A 23,836-nucleotide genomic window follows, 5' to 3' on the forward strand; every position below is an offset into this window, starting at 1 on the left:
AATAAGAAACCAGCCATGCTAAAATGCTGCGGTCAAATTTGACACTACCTCCCTGGCTATTAGAATGTGACTTTTTATCGTAACCATGTTTATTGTATATTGAGAAACTAGGCTTAAATTACTTCTCAGAGACATTTTTCTTTGCTTTTTTTGCTGTACAAATAATATCAATAATTCTTTATTCTACTTAATGATGTCAATCGGTTTTCATTACTTGCCGAAATATATTAGATATAAATCAACAACAACATTATCATAGTATACAATCAATAAAATGGATCTAAATGACATTTCCTTACTTATTCGATTATTTGGCATTATTGTTTGTTTGCCAATTTGGTTTTATTCAGTTTTGTACTATAGTTATTTTATTTAGTAGTTAGTTATTTGTGCATTATGTTTGTATATAATAAATATAGTCTTGTATGTTATTTGTATATGTACAAGTACAGTGAAATGGAGGAAAAGAAAAGAGTTGTAAATTTCACATATGACGAAAAATTGAAGTTAGTTGAATTGTCATTAATGAAATAATTTTAAAATAAATAATACGTTGAAAATTGCTTTTTATTATTAATTTTGTAATGACACACTTTTAGTTATATCATGAATGGGTTTTTGAAACACAACACTAGTTTGTTAGGTAGCAGGTAGACTACATAATTTTGTCAACAGACCTGTAAAAAACTCCATAAGATTTTCTATATTTTCCAACACATATTATATTAATAATATAAAAGAAAATACAAAATAACAACTAATATACCTAATAATACAGAATAACATAAAAATTAAGGTAAGAAGCAAATTATTGACAAACGTCACAAGTACATTAGTCAAAATTGTAAAAATATAACCTGACTGTCAACGATAAGTAATACTAGTTTAGGGCAGGGGTGAGCAAATACTTTTAAGCGCGGGCCAAAATGAAATTTTAAAAATGTCTCCCGGGCCGGAGGACTATAACGCGTAACTACACTGCACCCTCGAATGTTTTTGCTGGAGTTTTTTCCCTCTTCAAGAAATTTTTTTGACAAAAATACTATCATTACTAGTATCATTTTAAAGCATTTGAGAAAATGCTAGAAATTTGTCCAAAGAAAATAATAAATTGTCTTACTTGGGTGCACATGCGAACAGTTTGTGCCCGCTAAAATATATTACACAATTTTTAAAGAAATATGGTCCATTATACTATATTATATTCAGATATAACAAATCCAGATAAAAAGAGAAGATATTTAACAAGTGGGCAAAATGAAAAACTGTTCCAGTCTGGATTACGAAAGATTTAAATCCGAAGTCAGAAATTCGATCAAGTAGAGATCAATCAAGATCAGCCTTTTTGAAGATGTAACCAAAGAGTAACCTTGAGTAACCAAAGGTTCAATCTGCAAATCTGTTATCGGATGGTAAAATCTTATCTCCACTCTATTCTTCTATATAGTGCCGAAGCTTGGACTGTTAATGTTGACTTAATGAGACAGCTGGAAGCTTTTGCGACGTGGTTTTTAGGATAATTTTGAAAATACCACGGACCGATCATATTATGAACTATATGGTGTTGCCCAGAATGGGAAGAGATAGAGAACTTTTGACCAACATTAAAAGGAGAAAGGCAGCATATTGTGGGCATATACTTAAAAATGATTAGTACGAGTTGTTGCAGCTGATTATGAGGGGTAGAATCGAAGGAAAAGCCGGTCGCGACTGGACCGGGTTAAACACACAGACACTTTTAAGAAAAGCAGAAAATAGAGACGAATTCGCAATATATAGACAATCTTCATTAGTGGAGTCGGCACTAAAAGAAGAAGAATATTAAAATAATGGTCATTAAATAAGTCAGTTAATGAAAGATTTTATTTTGCTATTGCTTTATAGCTTAACGATTTCTACAAGTTAATTTAAAATGATGTTATACACACACTAATACTAAGAGAATAAAAAAAATGCCTGTTGGATTTTTCACCGGGCCGGATAAAATAAACAAAAGGGCCGCATTCGGCCCGCGGGCCGGCTTTTGCCCACCCCTGGTTTAGGGAGATCGAAATCCGTATCCTAACGTAAGGTAATGCTTAAGCGGTTTAGACAATTCTTATCGTATGGTGAAATCCGTTTTAGAGTTAGGAAGTAGGTACCTAAACCCACTTAGGTAATTCTTAAATATTTAGGTATCGTTGGTGAAATCGGGCATTAGTATTTAAGGCTAAAAATGACAGATGCATTTACTTACAGAATAGTATTTAATACGAATAAAATATTATAAATTATACGAACAAAAAGTATTTTTATTTCAATAAGTAGACTTTAGTTTTTTATTTTTTAGTGTTACGTTAATCCTTATCCGGGTAAAGTGGGTCCAACGGGCCCGAGACGCAAATTATTTTACCATAAACTGAAAAAAAAAATATATTGAATTTTATGCAGCACTGAATTTGTTTGGAAGTATCTTTCCTTCAACATAGTCATGAGCTATTAAAAATAATCATTATCATTTTTTAAATTATTGCGTCGAAAGAATTTTGTCACGTAAAGGAGCAACACGGGCCCGTCGGACCCTATTTGTATTTATACCTAAAGTCTAAGTCTTTGTTACAGAAGTTAACCTGGCAGTCAGGTAATGTTTTTGTGGATTATCTAAACGACTTTTATAATTCCGGAAATCCAATAATAAAGTCTAAACGTGTCACAAACAATGTAAACATCTCTTTGATGTGAACATCAAATGCTTACAATATATGTTACATCTATTCTAAATGAATTTTAAAAATTTATAATCATTATTGGAATGCAATAATATTGTTAGGTAGGTTAACCTATACATATTTTGAAATAAATAATGCAGCTAATTGGTGAAATATGCAGTAGAAATGTGTGTAACGATCACTGTATGATTAAAAAAGTTTGTAAGTATTGCAATAAAGAAAAATAAATGACTAATCTACCTTTTCTATTTTTATTGTTTTTTTAACCTAATACTTAATAATAATTTAATTTGTCAAATCAATTTGCTATTCTAGTTGGGAATAAGCTAATCTTGTGACTCATTTCCAACTAAAATAGTAAATTGATATGATAAAGTATTTTTAAAAGTAATTTGTAAAAGTAAAATAATAATATTCTTCTGACTTATGCGTTTTATTCATTTTGTAAATATTGTTTTTGTCGGTATTCTATACATGAGCTGCTAATTATCACAATCTTTTCTCAGAAGGGGTTTCACACAATAATGAAAAGCAACAATACCGTAATATTTTCCCAGGGTATGCGTAAACATCAACCCCTCTTTTCAAATAAAATGGTCTGGTAGATTTACAAAAGTTTTTATTTATTTCTTTATTTGGCTCCAAATATTTATTACTTGTGAATAAATATTTTTTCTACAAAAGTTTTCTTGCATTTTATTATTTTGTGCAAATCCTTCAGGTAGAACGCACCCTCGAGGTAGACCGCATACTATAGTAGCACCTTTTTTTAATCTTGGTAATTTAAATTTAACTTTAATAAAAAATCAAAAAAGAATATTAGAAATATATGGTTAAATATGAATAGTAAATGGTACATTCAAGAACAGTGGTGGGCCCAGCAGACCCGAGTTGCCCGGTTACGTAAGTAAAATGTGTTGCTCGGATAAGGGTTAAGTTAGTAATATAAATAATAATAAATTAACTGTGAACACATAGTTTAGATAAAAAAAAATCCAAAGTCTTTATTTCTTTACGAACAATCTCCCGCTATAACTAAACTATTCTACTCCCATTAAATACTATTCAATAGGTACATGCATCTGTCAGTTTTATCCTTAAAATATTAAATGATCTATTTTATTGATTATACACTACGATGATGTTGTTGTTAAGTAATATTGGTATTTTGGCAAGTAATGAAAACCGATTGATATTATTAATTAGAAAATATAATTTATATTTATTTGTACAGTACACAAAAACAAAGAACAATATCTCTGACAAGTAATAATAGCTAACCTCTCACCATACAATAATCGACATGACGAAAAGTCATTTTCTAAAGCTTTGGCAGTGCTCTGGCGTCAGAAATTTTTAATGACGTAAGCATGTTTTTGTAGTAAAAGGCGTGTACGTCCGTCAGTCATTGTTCACATAGGATAAGGTGAATTTTGGGATTAAACTTCACTTTGTCCTGTTTAGTAAATTTCTCTTCAGAGTTTGTGTTGAATTAGGTTCATTGGACAAAGCAAGAGCGGTGTCGGAAAAAGCCGCTGGGGCTTTCGTTGCCTTTTGCGTGTGATAGTGAGTACAGAGGAGGCCGTTGAGATGTAGAATGTAGTAGACTGAGAGATAATAGAATCTATATAGTTTGTTGGAATTTTGATTTCCTTTCCAGATTGTGTATGTATATGTAAGTTTGGTCTGATGGTAAGAGAGGCTGTCTCTTAAGTTCCTATTGTTGCTGCAGCCGTGTGTACGTCGTCTAGGCCGAACAGTTCCTAAACTAGTGTACTGCACTAAAATTCTGTTCAAAGAATTTACTCTTTTAATAAATAAAAAAAATGCAATATGAGTTATTAAAAGAAAAAGCCTTTTAATTTCTATAAATATTTTTACAATCTGATGCCATAATATTAATATCGATGTCATCTGCAAATTTTGCAATGGTTATATTTTTGCTAGTGGTAAGATCAGCTATATAAATGATGTACAGCAGTGGTTCCCAACCTTTTATGTCTGGCGATCCACCTTCTGGTGTTTTTTCATATTCGTGACCCATCCCTCACCCACGGACTGGCGCCATTGCCAGATTGTGCACAGTCATTGCACCCTACTTAGCTACTGTAGGCGCCACGCCGAAACCCACCTGAAATTCGTTCGCGACCCACTAGTGGGTCACGACCCACCTGTTGGGAAACGCTTATATAGAGGATCGGACCAAGTCCACCCCCTAAGGTACGTCAGACCTTATTGGGTGTAGAGTTGTGGTTTTGTCTTGATAAGAAAAAATAAAATAAAATAAAAATGGAACTTTATTAACATATAAAATCATCTGGTTGATAGTTGCAATAACTTCTATTGCCACCTAATATATTTATATTAGAAAATATCCATTCCGAACAAGTACCTTGATTGCCACAAAAAATATGTATTGGTCTAGTTAAAATACCTTGTAAAGAACCATAGACATTTTTAAGAGTCACATTCTTTATCGTTACATTACTATCTTGTTTACCAATATCGCCGTAGTCTTGTTGAATATAGATTCCATCTTCTTGAATTCCTGAAATAAAAATATAATAAATACTAAAAAGCTACTAAATTAAAAAAATTGCAAATGTTACTCTTGCAAAGGTGTGATATTAAATACAATGAAATGCCAAACGTTTTGGTACTTCTAAAACAGCTGTTTGGTAAAATAAAATTACAGTTATTCTCACTGAGTGTTCAATTTTTCACATGTGAAAAACAATCTTATATTTTTCCGGTGTGTCATTTAATATTTTCAACTCTGAGTGATATTTCTTACTTTCCCTACTGTTCCCTACTCCTTTAGAAATACAGATATTTCTTAGATATTCTAAACAAAAATGCTCTCACTGGATTTGACTCTCGAAGAAAACAGACGTTTTGTTCTATTCTCTTGGTAATAACCACTAGTTAACACGTGGTAAAATACCGCGACGACTCTCTGGACGGTGTAACGTTACAAACGTCACATCTTTGATATTTTATTTTTAAATAATTATTTTATTCTATTGTCTTTAATATTTCAGTTATAATTATCTTCTATTTGTTTTAACTTGCTTTTTCGTTAAAAACTTGTTTGGCGCCCTCTTTTATTATCCTCTATTTCCTATCTCTCTTTTAATCTAAAATCTAAATCATCATACGGAACGTACTTCGTATATTCTTACTCTGTAGATATCTGTCTTTAAATACGGAACATGCCTACCACCTCCTACGTCCTACTGTCATGATAGTGACACTTCGTCTAAAATTTTCAAAATGGTGGTGGTAAACTCATAAAAGGCAAAAGAGCTTAAAAATAAATCATTTTTATTCAAATCATCTCTCTCTTGAGGTAAGAATTCTAATTATTACAATCATTATATTTCTACATACATACCTAGTTTCTTATAACAGTTTTTCTAATATTTTTGATATCTAACCTAACCTCCCATCTAAAAGTATGGTTTCTGATATTTTAGTTTTAAATATATCTTTTTAATTTACATATATGCACGTTTAGTAATCAAATTTTAACTAGTAATATTAAGGGCCGGTTGTTCGAACGCTAATAAACAATGGCCACTATCAAATATTTAATTACTGTCACCAACTGTCAATGTCAACTTTGATTGGGTTGCTGAAAACATAATTGATTATAATTAAGATGTTATTTAATCAATTAACATAACAAATATTAACATAATTGATTAACTAATTTCATAATTGTAATCCATAATTATGCTTTCAGCATCCCAAACAAAGTTGACATTGACAGTTGTTGACAGTAATTAAATATTTGATAATGATCATTTTTGATTAGCGTTCGAATAACCGGCCCTTAATCTTAATTCCATTTAATTATTCCTTTGCTAATAACTACTTTTTAAATTTGTTTGGCAAAGGCTCGTTTTGGTTTTTCTTCTTGATGATTGATATGTGTCTTTATCTTATAGTTTTTGGGGATAAGATCACCGTCCTCCCTCTGGGAGCTTCAAAAAAGCCTATCTCCGGCGATGACACTAAGGCTGAAAGCAATGGGACCATGACATCTAGACTACAGCACCAAACATCTTCAGCTGCAGGGATCTGAGGCCGAACATCTGCCCAGGTCTATAAGAAATCTACAGCAGTACCATTCGACATCAAGAAGTTACCATCGAACCAGATACCAAAGCCATAAGTATAATCTACAAATTGTTAGTTTTTGGCAAGAATTTGAATATATTTGTTAATGCACTTAATAAGTCATTATATCGTTTTTGGACAATAAACATGATTGATTAAAAATACTGTTTTGTTTGCTTCCATTCCAAATTTACATAGTTCATTTCTAAGATTAGGACAAGGCGAACACACCTTGAGAGACTGAGCTAAGCTAAGGGTGTAGCGATGGATATCTTGGATGATTGAGGTAATATTTTCGAATATTGTTTCAATTAGCTGGGGTAGTCTATCGCTTACTTGTTTCAACGGTTGAATCCCGCAGGCAATTGACGTGCGAATAGATCTCGGTTCTAACTTCTGGACAGAAAAGACGTTTTTTGGCTCTTGTATTCTATTTCAGTGATAACGATCAGCTCAACAAAACAGTACCGTAATAAGTATCGTGAAGCTCCCTCTGATTCCTCACATCATAATAAACAAACGTTTTTCTTCTTTTGGACTAGTTTAAAACGCCAACAGTGACGTGTACACGCGAAAGACAGACAGACAAGACATCCCGGTTACCGTTCGTGAAACCTGCCTGTGTGACGACTATCGATGTGCCAGTGAAATAACAGTAATATTGGTAAGCCTTTTTATAAACTTGATTTAGATATTGTCTTTATAACATAATTATATGAATAATCAGTGGGGTTCCTACGGTCTCCGATTCTCACATTTCGCTCGCCATCGTTTTCTATCCACCCACTCGTTTTCTTCTATAGCTCTATCTGCCATAGGCTGTTCTATGCCTTTCTTCCATGTTCTTGTAGGCCTTCCTCTTCTTCTTCTCTTATGGGTGTGTAGTTTAATGCTCTTTTTCGCCATCTTTCCTCTGGCATTCTCATAACATGACCATACCATAGCAATTTTTTTGTTTCGATGTGGTCAACCGTGGAATATACACTTTTTGTCCGTCGTTTTATTTCTTCATTTGGTACGTGTTCTAATCTAGCTACCCTGCATGCTCTACGTAAGTAATCCATTTCCGCTACTTCTATATATTTTCTTTCCTTGCCTGTGAGTTTCCAACACTCTGCCCCATAAGTTATAATAGGTTCCACAATTGTTTTGTAGATTGTTAATTTTGTGTTCATCTTCACCTTGTTAGATCTTAGTAGACCATTTAAAATACGAATTGCTTTCCTTCATTGCTGTATCCTATGCTATATGTCTATTTTTGTAGTTTCTTTTTCTGATATTATGCTTGATAAATATCTATATTCCTTACATTTTCTTATACTTCTTAACTATAATTTCGGATCTTCGGATTCCTCTCCTATTCTCAAATATTCCGTTTTCTCCATGTTAATACATAGGGCCCACTTTTCATATTGGATCTGTAACTTTCTTAGGATATAATCCATATCATGTTCATCGTTGGCAAGAAATACTTGCTCATCAGCAGACAACAAAGTTGTTAAGCAGTTTTCTTCAATTATTATTCCCATCCCAGAAACTGTTTCCCTCCATTGCTCCAGAGCTTTCTGGATGTATATTTTAAATAGTGTTTGCGATAAGCAGCACCCTTGCCTTAAACCTTTTGTAAAAGGGAATGATTTCGATATAGATTTACCCTGTCTAGTGCAGCTTTTCGGGTATTGATACATATTTTTAATTGCTCGCACATGTGCTTCACTTATGCCTATCGTCGTCAAAATTTCAAAGAGTTGCTTTAAATGGATCGTGTCGTAGGCTTTTTCCAGATCAATAAACGTTAGGTGAGTAGACAGATTCCTCGCTCTTCTTTCCTCTATTACTTGTTGCAACACGAATATATTATCTGCGCACGATCTACCGGCGCGAAAACCACTTTGTTCTTCCATGTCCTGGATTTCTAATTCCGCCCTTCTCTTTAATAACCGGCCATACAACCTCCCGATTGCAATGGTTATACTTATACCTCTGTAGTTTTTGCACAACGTTTTTCCCCGTTTTTGTAAATCGAGCTAATATATGCACAATTCCAGTTTTCTGGTATTTTTCTCCCTGCACCATGCATTTGTTGAAGAGTTCCGTCATTATTTCGTGCAGTATGTCTGGTCCATATTTCCAGGCCCTGGTGCTTTCCCATTTTTTGATTCTAATAAAGTTTCTTTTATTTCTTTTGTAGTTATTTTCCTAGGTTGTTCATTTACATTCGTCTGCATGTCTATTTGATTCTTTGGTACCTATTAAATTTAAATTACTCTGCTCTTTATTTTCTTTTCTTATATAATAACATATTTCTTCTTTATAACATAATTACCTTTTCTAATTCATTTGACCCATACTTACAGTTGAATCCGGGAATCTTTACTTGTGCGTCATCATGTACGAAATAAGTCGATAATAAGTCGGAAATTGAAATTTACTAAACGCAACAGCAAGTCACTTACTGTCACTTGGTGTTGCGTTTAGTAAATTTTAATTTCCGACTTATCATCGACTTATTTCGTATGCTTTAATTGATGACGCACGGGTAAAGATTCGCGGACTCAATTGTATCTATACTACAGTTCTAATAACTGTGCAATTATTTCAATAATTTCGCATACTGTACTTGTCTCAATTGTACATTGAGCGCACTGCAATGTGGACAATTGTTTGGACTGCAAATGGTTTACAACTGCAGGGCACTTGTTTGTCAACGTAATATATACCAAAAACAGTTTTTTGGATCCGGACTAGGTAACAAATATCTCTTCAAAACGCATAATATCCTTTCTTAGAAGCCTCGATCTGTAGAAGTAAAGATAGATGTTGAGTACACACAAAAGATCTTAGACCCAACAGTGTGAAAAGACTTAAGAGAGCAATTAACTTCATTGAAATCTACAATATACAATTGACCTCAACTGTTACTTACTTTAGCCCAGTAAATGGAGTTTTGGAGTGTAATTTTCAGGCTCAACTCCGAATTGCATGAAACTTTGGTTTTAGGTTCTACTTACCCTCCAGTTCTAAGTTAAACTTGTGCCGTTGGTTGCTTTTACTTGGGAGATGAAAGTCACCCCTTCTCGGTGGTAAAAAACGTACTTTCGAGATAAGTCCGGAAATGGATAAACTGACTAATTCAAAGTAACTTTAGTTCTGTAGATTTTTTAACTAAGTTAATACATTTACGAATTATTTGCGAATTAAAAGGTGTATTCTTCAACAAAAAACCACGTTTTCAGGCGGTTTTTCGCAAATAACTCAAAAAGTAAGAACTTAATCCAGTAAACGCAAAGTTACAAAAAACTCATTTAAAATTTAAAGTGTTTAACAGCTTTATTTTTACTTGTTATAAAAGATTCTAGCTTCAAAATTAAGCGAGTTACTCTCAAAATAAAGTTGGCCCCTTTTTTGTGGTAAAAAAAATCGTATAGCCCGGTTACAGATAAATGAGAAATTTAAAGAGATAGACCAATTGGTGTACAACTTGTACACCAATTGGTCTATCTCTTTAAATTTCTCATATATCTGTAACCGGGCAATACAGATAAATGAGATATTTAAAGAGATAGACTAATTGGTGTACAAGAACCACTTGAACACCAATTGGTCTATCTCTTTAAATTTTTGATTTATCTGTAACCGGGCAATACAAATCTCTATTGTTTATAGTTTATATGATCTGTAAGTTTGACCAGCTCGAAGTGCTTATTTAAAAAAAAAGTAGAATCCAAATTAAAATTTTCATGCATTTCGGAGTAAAACCTGAAAATTACACGATATCGCCGCATTTCCCGTTCATTTATGCGCTATGTGTTTACTTTACTTATGGTGGCAGTTCATGTTTTCCTCTTGGTGGGGCGATATTATTGTTCGAATTAATTTATACAATGGTCTAGATCCCGCGTATGAAAAAAAGTTGATTAATAGCAAGCTGAAAATTTGTTAATTGCTTAAGGGTGTCTAGTCGGACAAACTTTGATATATAGGAACACTGGAACAGGGGAAGTTTTAATTGAGGAACAGGTTAAAAATTTGGAACGGTCAGACCACGAAAACGTCACATGTATTTTGTCCGACAAAATTTCCAATTGATTTGTTACCTTTTCATTAAACTCTCATGCAAAAATCAGGCTCCTATTTATCACCAAATGGGAATTATAATGACAGGAATTATGACAGGTGATAAATAGCAATCTGATTTTTGCATGAGAGTTTAATGAAATGGTAACAAATCAATTGGAAGTTCTGTCGGACAAAATACATGTGACGTTTTAATGGTCTGACCGTTCCAAATTTTTAACCTGTTCCACAATGAAAACTTCCCCTGTTCCAGTGTTCTCATATATCAAAGTTTGTCCGACTAGACACCCTTAACCTATTAACAAATTTTCAGCTTGCTATTAATAAACTTTTTTCATACGCGGGACCCATACCTAATACTTTTCTTTAAAAATTATGAAAATAACTTTACGTTTGTTTTAATTACCTGATAATTTTATATTTTTGAATAAAACATTTTCAATTCTTCCCATTTTCCCGTTAGGAGCGGTTTTGATGTGAATTCCATAAAGCCCATTGGCAACTAAGCAGTCCTCAAAAGTAATATCAGTAGCTATATCTTCAGCATCATCTTCTTTGTGTCCAAATGCACCATCAGTTTCGTGAAATCCCGTCGCGAAACTTAGACCGTGAGATCCAAAACATTTTATATTTCTGAAGGTCATGTTATTACCTCTACGTACAACAATGCAATCATCTTGGTTCATGATGGTCGAGTTTTCTATAAGTACATTTTCGGAATCGATCAAGCTAAAACCGTCGGTATTAAGAGCGATCATATCCTACAACAAAGTATAGATAATATTATCACAAATTAGAAACACCGCAATACTGGTCAGAAATAATAAACTTAAGTAGAAACAAAAATTGCAATGGTGTTGCATTAGGGTTTGAAGACATTCCTATATAGTTGGTAAAGTATACATCAAATGCATTTTGCGGGTTGATTACAACACTTTCTAATGTAAATAGTATTCTAAAAAATAGGACTCTTATAAATAAATAAATAAATAATAGCTTTATTACCCAACAGTTTCCCATTTCTAGGGTAAAAATTTGAAATATATTTTTTAGTTAGCATACAATCAGTATGTTGAAAATAAAGAGTGAGAACAATTTAATTAAACAAATAACTATGTAAATAAGAAATAAAAAAAAATAAATAAAAAAAATTAACAATTTAAGGTACTCCATAAACCAATGCGGTATCAACTAGATGATTAATTGAGCATGAAAAAATATCACAATGATTGCATATTTTGTTATAGTTATCGCACATAAGATAAATCGGTGACTTTAGTAACATGTTTGTTCTCGCGCGTGAACAAGTAAACACGATAGTTGACCTGGAAGATATTCGTGGCACATTAAATCTAATTTGGTCTAATATATCGCTGCAGTCAATACAGTTGTGTAATAATTTAAATAAAAATGTAACCGAAAATATAACTCTTCTTTACTCTAAACTTACAATATCAAACCTGTTACATAACAAATCGTAATCATAACCATGAGCAGGATATACTCCATCAAAGTTAAATGCTAAATATTTTAAAAGTTTCCGTTGTACCTTTTCAATCTGTTGCATATAACATCTATAAATAGGATATCAAATTAAGCTGCAATATTCTAGTTTCGATCGCACTAACGATAGATACAGCAGTAATTGTGTAATAATTTAAATAAAAATGAAACCGAAAATATAACTCTTCTTAACTCTAAACTTACAATATCAAACCTGTTACATAACAAATCGTAATCATAACCATGAGCAGGATATACTCCATCAAACTTAAATGCTAAATATTTTAAAAGTTTCCGTTGTACCTTTTCAATCTGCTGCATATAACATCTATAAATAGGATACCAAATTAAGCTGCAATATTCTAGTGTCGATCGCATTAACGATAGATACAGCAGTTTAATCGGTCTTATATCACTAAAATTTCTACAGTTTCTGATGACAAAACCGTACATTTTCATAGCATCAGATAATTTCTGCTCAATATGGTCATTAAAGGTTAATTTTGAATCAAATATAACTATCTTTAATGCTATTAGATTTTTCCAGTTCTGACCCCTGAATTACATAATTAAAATCAACCTTATTTTCCTTTCTAGAATATCTTACTACTTTACATTTATTGACATTAGGAAAAAGTTTGTTTTTTATACACCAAGTATCTATATAATTTAGATCGTTCTGCAAATCTATACAGTTAGAAATTGTTTTAATTTAACAGTATATTTTAAGATCATCCGCAAAACATAATTTTCTGTTATTGATATCTAAAAATAAATCGTTGATATATAATAATAACAACAATGGACCTAAGTTTGATCCCTATGAAACGCCGGATGTAGTAAAGATTAATTCTGATGTGAAACCATTATATGATACAAATTGGCTCCTACCTATTAAATAGCTTTCAAGTAACTTTAAAATGTTTCCAGAAAATCCTAAATTTGATAATTTAAAGAGAAGGTATTTGTAATCAACTTTGTCAAACGCCTTAGAAAAATCAATATATATTACATCTAATTGACCTTGTACATCCAAAACATCTGAAATATATTGAGTTATTACAGCTAAGTTTGATACAGTAGAGCGATTATTTATAAAGCCATGTTGATAAGGTGATATCCATCCCCTAACAGAAGGGTATATACGATTATATACAGCTACTTCGAAAACCTTTGAAAAATTGGATAACAAAGATACCGGTCTGTAATTGGATACATCAGATTTCATTCCGCTTTTAAATACAGGGCATACTTTTGCATTTTTCCACAGTTCGGGATAAGTTCCCGTTTTTATTGATAAGTTAAAAATTTTTTGAAGTGGCTTTACAAATACCCGAGAAAAATCTATGATTAAAAATGCTGGAATATTATCCGATCCGGACGTCATTTTATTTTTAATTTTTTCAAATGCTACCAAAATTTCGTTTTCTTGAAATTCGCTAAAATTCATAGTGGGTAAATAGATATCTCTACATTCTTGTTTATAGAATGCATTGTTTTCGACAGGTATATAAACTTTTTCAAAAAACATCTTAAAAGCATGGATTATATCGTGAGGATTATTAAATGTATCGCCGTTGTAACACATTTCACCTGGGATTCTAGAAGTTTTATTCTTTGCATAAACATATGCCCAGAAATTATTACATTCATTAGAAATACTACAAGAAAATAGCTTCAGAACAACAACGTGTAGGAAGTTAATTTTTATTCGACATGTTGGTATTCTTATACAAACTGAAACAAAAATTTAATGTCCTACAACCCTTAAAACCCGAGTTAGCCACTTTTTTTCAAAAATTCACCGGGGCTTTGTTTCTAAATATTAGAAAATTTGAAAAGCAACATTTAAACGACTGAAATAGCATGTTTATACAAAAAAAAAAATTAAAACGATTCTTGCCGTCCATGATGCGCCAAAAGTGAGGAGTTTAAAAGTAAAGCGATTCTTACCCTGTTGATTTTATTATCAAAAACTTAATTTACAACTACACATTTATAAAAGGCGCAATACATTCGGTTCTTATCAACGAAAATTGATATTCTTTTTGAAGTGAATACTTCTAATTAGTCCTGTCGCCAGGGGGGGTACAACGGCCTCGTTAATTCAGATGGACTTACTCAAGTTTTTTTTATGTATTTTGACCCGTAGAACACGAATTTTTTGGGTAACAGTTGATCCGAATGTCGATAAGATTGTTATAGACCAAGAACTTGAGGAATCAAATAACAGCGATTTTTGGCAAAACAAAACAATATTTTGTATTTTTTGGGCCATTTTAAGTAAAAAATATTTCTACAAGTTTTTTCGTAGGATGCACAGTTTTCGAGATAAACGCGGTTGAACTTTAAAAAAATCGAAAAATTGCAATTTTTGAACCCGAATAACTTTTGATTAAAAAATAAAATAGCAAGTCTGCTTACCGCATTTGAAAGTTTAAGTCAAATTATATCGGTTTTGATTATTTGCATTGGTAAAAATTTATTTTTTTATTGTTTAACAAAGCTATAAACACGTAGGGTTTCCCGTGCTTTTACATGCGTTTTAACGCATGTAACGTAGAAATAGTCTTGATTGCACTAGTACCTATTCTACCTACTCGTTCGATTTTAAATGAGAAATCATAGAAACATCACTCACGCACTAGTTGTTTGTAGCTTTGTTTAACAATAACACAATAAATTTTTAGCAATGCAAATAATCAAAACCGACATAATTTGACTTGAACTTTCAAAGGCGCTAAGCAGAATTGCTATTTTATTTTTTAATCAAAAGTTATTCGGGTTTAAAAATTGCAGTTTTTCGATTTTTTCAAAGTTCAACCGCGTTTATCTCGAAAACTGTGCATCCTACTAAAAAACTTGTAGAAATATTTTTTGCTTAAAATGACCCAAAAAATACAAAATATTGTTTTGTTTTGCCAAAAATCGCTGTTATTTGATTCCTCAAGTTCTTGGTCTATAACAATCTTATCGACATCCGGATCAACTGTTACCCAAAAAATTCGTGTTCTACGGGTCAAAATACATAAAAAAAACTTGGGTAAGTCCATCTGAATTAACGAGGCCGTTGTACCCCCCCCTGGCGACAGGACTAAATCGCTTGGTATGGAAATTTGTCACCAAATACTAAATTCGTATTTGGCGTCATTCAAAAGTCGTGACGCGAGTGGTAAGTTTGCGGTATACTGTACATATATAACACTTATTTTAACTTTCATAGTAAACCTGATCCTGAACTTTCTACTGTTTGAATAGTTTCAGGGTGCCTTTAACTATACATCGCGAATTTTAAATAATTAATTGGGATTAGGTCGTTTCAACCCTAGAGGGGCAATGTATTAAATTTTTCTTAAAAATAAAGTGCGACACATGCTTTTAAGGTAAAACTAAACATACATTCCAAATTTTTTATGATCGACTGTCTTCGGGGTGGTTTCAACACTATAGGGGTGATTTGTAAATTTTTTTCAAAAATTATAGTAGATACGATACACATGTATTTATAATAAATCACCCTGAAACCAGTCAAACAGTAGAAAATTCAGGATCATACTATGAAAGTTCGAATAAGTGTATATTACAGTGTAATATAAATATGTACATTAAGGTATACCGCACGCGTACCACTCGCGTCACGATTTTTTTTATAACGCCAAATATGAATTTAGTATTTGGCGACAAATTTCCATACCAAGTGATAAGAAGTATTCACTTCAAAAATAACATCAATTTCCGTTGATTAGAATAGGAGGTATTGCGACTTTTATAAATAATGTGCAGTTGTGAATTAAGTTTTTGATAATAAAATCAAGATGGTAAGAATCGCTTTACTTTTAAACCCTCCACTTTTGGTGCATCATGAATGGCCTCATTTTTACAAGAATCGTCTTGAATTTTTTTGTATAAAAAGGATCTTTCAGTCGTTTAAATGTTGCATTTTAAATTTTCTAATGTTTATAAAGAAAGCTTCGTTTAGAAAGAAAGTTTATTGCAGTTGAAAACATTGTACGGAATTGCCTCGATTCCCTAAAAATTTATTGACCTCAGCATCTCGCATATTATTTCGTCTTGTCCGCAAGTGCCCCCAAATTTGACTTGTCCGGAAATGCTCCGTTCGCAAGTACGCCGACACCAAAAAGAAGAACGGTACAACATCACTAATTAAAATATCGGTTTATATTTGCTGTCTACTCTCCCACCGCAGCCAATTTTTTCATTAAATTTAAAAATATCACAAATTAATAATACAAAATTAATGCAATTATTTATAGAACATATTAAAAATATAAAAATCAAATTATAAACTAACCAATGTAAAGACTGAAATTAAAATCTATTATAATATATAAATTAACCTGTCTTTTTGCCTGATGTGGTATTCCCACTGACCAGTGGTCATTCCTTATAAAGTATGTAGAATAAGTAGAATAGAAAATGTTAAGTAGATAGGTATAGAAAAATATATTGTAAAATAAATGAGCAAAATTGGTGAATCGGCGAATGAGCCTTGAAGGGCCCGTAGTCATACAACTCCAAAGAAAAAAATAATAAAGATTTAGAAAAAAAAATTAACAAAACCCAAAAAAAATGTATAATACAATATTCCAGTTAACAAAATAAAAACCAACAACCCGTCGGCGTCGTTTGTAAAAATAAGTAAGATTTAGAAACAAAATTAACATAATCCCAAAAAAAATAAAATGTATAATACAATATTCCACTTACCCGTCGTTTGTCACCATTAATCCCTTTATCCTAAAGATAAATAACATTTGTCGACGAAAATTCCATTCGATCAAATGTTCGTCGACGCATTGTCCGTTCGATGAATTGTGCATTCGACCAACTGTTTGTCGACCAAATGTGGTCGACCAATTTTCCGTCGACGAAGTGTTCTCGACCAACTTTCCGACACCGTTCCTATAATAGGGATATTCTAATAACCGATCATATCTGCCTATTAAAAACGTTTCGGGACCTCAAATTTCTATTCCTTAAGCCGGGATATTCCTATAACCTTCTAATAATCGGGATCGATTGTAATTATTAATTGAAGGTAAGGTTTAGGAAAGAAATTAGTGAAATGTGTAAAATAGAGTTCAATATTTTTTGTACCTTATCTCCAGCAGTATTGTCGATAGTCCATCCTGTAATGATTACATCTTTAGATCCAATACCAACGCACCAGTTTGCACATTGATATAAGTATATATTTTTAAAAATGGATCCCCCTGTAGTTTCAATGTAGAAAAATTTTGGCTTGGTTATACCACCACCTCCACCTTGACCATCCCAATATTTCTGCCCTTGACCGTTGAGAATTGAGCCTAGATTAAACATAAAAAAATTAATATGAATAAAAGGATCAAAGAAATATTCCGGTGTGCATCACTTTACGATTTGGCAGACAAAAAAATTGATAATAAACGTTTTCAAAGGCGGTGGACATCGTAAAACTACTTGACCGATCCACCTGAAATTTTGTATATATTTCCTTTAGAGATTTGGTGAGGTAACCCTATCGAAACATTGTTTGTTTTTTGCTTATTTTGATTAAAAAGAATAAATATGTTGATTTCACCCTATTTGCAAAAAATTTCGTTGTTTTAACTTCCACTGAGTGATACCAAAAAGTCAAAAAACGTTAAAACTAAAAAAACTCTACAGCGTTACCTCGAGAAAGTCATAAGCTAATAAAATCTATTTGAATTATTTTTGTTTAATATGGACCAATGACTAACAATGGCTACTGGAAATAATGAGGGAAGCATGGAGAACAGAAAAGATACCGGAAGACTGGGAAGAAAATTTATTGATACCAATACACAAGAAAGGAGATGAAGCGGAATGTGATAACTATAGGGCTATTATGCTTATCATCAGTGGCATATAAAGTCTACACCGGGATAATAAAAAAGAAGCTCAGGAAAGAACTGGAAGGAAAACTAGAAGAAGAACAAGCGGCTTTTAGGAAGGAAAGAGGAACAACAGATAATATGTACATACTGAGAAATATAATTGAAAGGAAAAACGAAATAAGAGAACTTATATATTTCGTTTATATATATTAAAGTAATGGAAGATCTGCAAATCCCGCACCTGTGTGTGTTTGTGTGTGAGTACAAACGTGAGAACGATAGTAAGCGTGGTAAAAAGTACATATAGAAACGTACTTGCTAAAGTACAAATAAACGGAAACAGGTCGCCAACAATAAACCTAAGGAGAGGAATAAAACAAGGGGACAGTCTCAGCCCAGTTTTGTTTATAGTAATGGATAGAGTAATGAAGAGCGCTAAAAAAAGGTCAAGGCAATTACAGTCAACAATAGTAGAGGAATTTAGTACCAGTGAGAATGGAAGGATTACTATATGCAGATGACTTAGTAGTAATGGCAGAAAATAAAGAGAAAATGCAAAAATTAATCGATATCTGGGTGGAGGAAATAGAAAATTTTAAAATGTAGGTAAATGTAAAGAAAACGAAAACCATGATAGTAACCCAAAAGCAAAGAGAAGAAATAAACCAAACGATATTTAGGTGCAAAAACGAAATAATAGAAACAGTCTCGACGTTTGAGTACCTTGGAGAAATAATATCAGAGGATGGAAAGATAGATCAAGAAATCTCATACAGAGCGAAAAAAGCAAATAAGATCTACTATGCACTAAATAAAACAATATTTGGAAAGCAAGAAATAGATAAAGAAATAAAACTGAAGGTATACAATGCAATCTCTGTACCAACTTTAATATATGCAAGTGAGACATGGGTAAACAATGCACAAATAGACAGTACAATACATGCATCGGAGATGAAGCAGCTAAAAAAAATAGCAGGAAAAACGAAATTGGACAGAATAAGAAATGAAGATCTTAGACAAAGACTCAAACAGGAATCGATAATAACGAAGATACAAAAAAGAAAATTAAAATGGTATGGACATATTAAGAGAATGGACTAGGGAAGACTACCAAAGCAGGTGATGGAATCAAAAAGATATGGTAAAAGAAGTAAAGGGAGGCCAAGGAAGAGATGTATCTATCAGATTATAGAAATTGGACAGGAATTAAGAGTTAGCAAAGGACCGCAAGAAATGGAAGATATAGATAGAGGATGAATAAAACCTCCGACGCCCCTGAGGGGCATAAGGAGTTTCGGGAAAGAAGAAGAAGATGAACCAATGACAAGTTCTGCTGTCCACCGCAAAATTCATTTTTTTGAGGTGTCTGTAATAATTGGCCACGGTTGGCTTATGTTTCAATATTTTCGCTGTTTTTTTTTGAAAATTGTTTGAATTGTACTGAATTTGTTTATTTATTTCAAAAATAAAATAATTCTACCATACTTTAAAAGAAGCCATAGGCAAGTCATGCAAGACATATTTGTCTATGTATGAAATTTAATAAAACAATGTTTCATCCGCTAAAGAGATGGGTGAAGGTCATCATCATCATCATCCAGCCTTCTGCATCCAAAGTTGAACATAAGCCTCCTCTAATTTCTTCCAGTTTTGTCGATCTTGGGCTTCCTGCAACCAACTCCCAGAAATCATTTTGACATCATCTGTCCATCGTGTAGGTGGTCAACCTCTACTTCTTCTGTCTGCTCGTGGTATCCACACTGTAATTTTTTGGGTGCACCTCCCGTCTTTCATTCTAGCTACATGGCCCGCCCAATTCCATTTCAGCCATGCTACTCGCTCTATGACATCTGCGACACCTGTCCTTCTTCTGATTTCCTCGTTTCTGACCCTGTATCTGAGAGTCAGTCCAAGTAGTAGCCGTTCCATTCTTCTTTGGGCCACTCTAAGTTTGGTTGCTGTGGCGTGGGTTAACGATAATTTTTCGGCGCCGTAAGTCCTTACTGGGAGCTCACATTGGTCGAACGTCTTCTTTTTCAAATAATTTGGCATGTTGCTCTTGAAGATGTCTGATAGAGCTCCATATGTGGCCCATACTAAAGTGATCCTTCTTTGTAGTTCGGCAGTTTGATTGTATCTTTCAATATGAATTTCATGCCCTAAGTATTTATATTCATGGACCAATGCTATTTCGTTGAAGTCGACTTTTGGATCTTCGCTTGGTACCAGGTTTGTCATCTATTGCGTCTTTCCAAAATTTATGTTAAAACCAACTTTCTTACAGGCGGCATCTTAGTCAGTAAGCATAGTTATAATCTCTTTTAAGTTGTCTGTTATATGGGATAGTTTTAGGATGTATCAATGATGACGAATTGACTGGATCGAAAATATTCTGAAGATTTGTAACATATTTGAATAAATTTTAAACAAAAACAAATATACCCTCATGCTGTCAAAGTTTTCTACTTCTTTGTAAGTTTGTTTAAACTATGGTACCTATGCACTCAACTAGATGAATTTTCCTTTTTAATTTATTAGATTTAAAAACATTAAGATGTAGGTTATGCCAATACCATCAAAAAATTAGCCAAGTACATTTTTATTAATAACACTTAATTAAGTTAATTAATTTACCTGGTGCTCCCTGTACTATCACATTATGTCCTTTAACGACTATTAAGTGTCCTTTCCACTGAGCTACTCCAAATGTAATGACACCTTCAAAGGTAACGGAGGAGTCATTCAAAAGCTCAAGATATAATTGTTGACCGGCAGGAACATTCAAATTAGAGATGGTTATGTTCTTGCAGGATTGTAACACCTCTGAAACCTGCGAAAAATTTGTAATAGTACATGGTTGATCCACACAGCTTATAAATAATAGTGAATTTAAGAGAACCACTACTATAAAACTTTCTATAATAAACAAATTCATTTCAATAAGTATGAAAGTAATCTTTTAAAATATAAAAGTTTATTTATTGAGTTATCAGCGTAGATATCAAATATTTTCATAACATATTTCTCTCTCTGTTTTTTATCATAAAATAAAATTGAAGGTATGTACAGATTTTAATTAAATTAGAAACATATGTGTATCAATACTATAAATACACAAATCAGAACATATTTAATTTATATTGCTATCTGTTATTCAGATTTATGGACCTCTGAAAACCTTAACGAAATTTTGCCAAATATATTATGTTATATCGGGTGTCCACTTATATTTTTCTCCATTTTAACTGCCTATAACTTCTAAACGGCTCAAGATAGAAATATGCGGTTTTCGCTGAAATGTTTTATTTTAGTGAAAGTTTTGTCTGAATAGATTGAGTTTTTCATATCGATTTCAATTACGAAAAAAAAATATGACGGATTTTTGAAAAAAGCTATTTTGACTTTTTTTTTAATAGAATACCCAGTATATCTTTTTGAAAATTGAAAGAAAGGTCATTCACCTATCCAGCGATATAAAGTTTTTTAAAATCGGTTGTCAAATGACTGAGTAATTCATTTTTAAAATGAGAGGTGCAACGTGTATATCACATTACTAAATAACATAACTACATAACGAAGCAAATTGATATTATGTTATGTGATTTCCACATTGCATCTCTCATTTTAAAAATTAATTGCTCAGTCATTTGACAACAGATTTTAAAAAACTTTATATCGCTGGATAGGTAAATGACCGTTCTTTCAATTTACAAAAAAACATACTGGGTGTTTCAATAAAAAAAGTCAAAAACGATTTTTTTCAAAAATCCGCCATTTTTTATATACAAAATTAAATTGATTTAAACAAAACTTTTACTAAAATAAAACATTTCAGCGAAAACCGCATATTTCTATCTTCAGTCGTTTAGAAGTTATAGGCAGTTAAAATGGGGGAAAATATAAGTGGACACCCGGTATAGTGTTTAGTAAACCGAAGATTATTAATTAATAAACATGATTATTATGTTGTAATATAGAATTCATGCAAACTAAAAATCACAAACATAGAATGCGTGTATTCTTGAATATAAAAAAAAACTTAAGTTATTGTTATATAACCTTCTGATCAGTCAAAATGAGCCAGTGTAGCACTCTTATTTCAAATTCTTCCAATGCACAAAATCAATAAAACATATCATACTGTATTATAATACACTCAGAGGCACAAAATTCCGCCACCCAAAATTTTTAATTAGGTTTGACAATTTATAACTTTATTATTTGTACTCCGATTTTCAAGATTCTTGCATCAGTTTGTAGGTACATGTATTGGTGTCGTTTGTTATTTTTCCGGTAAGAAAAATTTTTTGCTTAGATGGCATTATATGGGGGTGAATGGAAGCGTTGTATTTTCTCCTAACTTTAAAAAGTTCTGTGGAAAAATTGTAGGGCTGATTTTGTTTCATACTCCTCTCACATTATCCTGGAGGGATCCCTAAGATTTTGTTTTTTGAATTATCCGAATATCTCTTATATTGTAAAAGCTGTAAATAAAATCACTGCTTTGAAGGTTTATTTAATTAAAACTATCAAAGGTATGTACTAAAATTAACAACACAAAACAAAATTAACAACAAAACAATAAAATAGCGGGTATGTCCATCTCTTGTAGCAATGACTGCTCGCAATCTGTTTAGCGTTGAATAAAGATGTAATATCCTTGCCTGGGGAATAGCCCGATATTCCTCTACCAAGGCCATAACTGTGTCAAATTTTCTGGAGGCCTAGGATGACGGCGAATATCTATTTTTAATTCATTCCATAAATGTTCAATATGATTGAGATCTAGGCTGCACGCAGGCCATTCTAATCTTATCAATCCTCTTACAAGAAAAGAGATATTCGGATAATTCAAAAAACAAAATTTTAGTGATGTTTCCGGAATAATATGGCAGGACTATGAAACAAAATCAGCCCTTTAATTTTTCCAATGAACTTTTTAAAGTTAGGAGAAATAACAACGCTTCCTTTCACCCCCGTATAATGCCAGCTAAGCAAAAATTTTCTGTTAACGGAATAATTACAAACGACGTCAATAAATGTACCTACATACTGATGCAAGAATGTTGAAAATCGGAGTACAACTAATAAAGTAATAAATTGTCAAACTTAATAAAAAATTTTGAGTTGCGAATTTTGTGCCGGTGAGTGTATGTTTGATTTGTTTGGTAAATTGGAAGAATTCATATAAGAAAATTCATATTTGAAATAAGAGTGCTACACTGCCTCATTTTGTCTGATCTGAAAGTTATATAACAATATCTTATTTTTTACATTCATGAATACACGCAATCTTATATTTATTATTGCAACATGGTATACAATTTAGAATTTAATATTTTTCGCCTCCTCGGAATAAGTTTACTAGCTTATTTAGTTTTATTTGAATTTATTTAGGTATACTTATTTTTAATTTATTTATACTAACACTATTTACGCTAAAATATAATTTACATAATATATTTGTTGCAATTTATATCCCGTTGTTTGCTGGCCATTTATCAAAAACATGATCATGTGCCTAGCAGAGGACAGAACAGAACAGAACAGAACAGAACACAT

The 23,836-nt window shown here is 32.3% G+C and overlaps 1 protein-coding gene across 1 annotated transcript; it reads right to left on the bottom strand.

Moving 5' to 3' along the window:
* Positions 1-4,987: 4,987 nt before the first annotated feature.
* Positions 4,988-21,221, bottom strand: LOC114330800 (polygalacturonase). Its single transcript, XM_028280208.1, has 4 exons — positions 20,909-21,221; positions 17,529-17,740; positions 11,314-11,668; positions 4,988-5,256 (listed from the first exon to the last, which is right to left on the bottom strand). Exons 1-4 carry the CDS (start codon positions 21,207-21,209, stop codon positions 5,009-5,011), a joined length of 1,116 nt encoding a protein of 371 aa, XP_028136009.1. The 5' UTR covers positions 21,210-21,221; the 3' UTR covers positions 4,988-5,008.
* Positions 21,222-23,836: the final 2,615 nt, after the last annotated feature.

Source organism: Diabrotica virgifera, chromosome 3, assembly GCF_917563875.1.
Source record: "Diabrotica virgifera virgifera chromosome 3, PGI_DIABVI_V3a".
NCBI classification, from domain to species: domain Eukaryota; kingdom Metazoa; phylum Arthropoda; class Insecta; order Coleoptera; family Chrysomelidae; genus Diabrotica; species Diabrotica virgifera.

What these genes read in the sequence shown, in the direction of transcription:
- LOC114330800 (XM_028280208.1), bottom strand. Translation starts at nt 21,209, where the DNA reads ATGAATTTGTTTATTATAGAAAGTTTTATAGTAGTGGTTCTCTTAAAT. An exon ending in GATAGTACAGGGAGCACCAG is followed by an intron (nt 17,741 to 20,908) that starts GTAAATTAATTA and finishes TGTTTAATCTAG; the next exon opens with GCTCAATTCTCAACGGTCAA. An exon ending in ACAATACTGCTGGAGATAAG is followed by an intron (nt 11,669 to 17,528) that starts GTACAAAAAATA and finishes ACTTTGTTGTAG; the next exon opens with GATATGATCGCTCTTAATAC.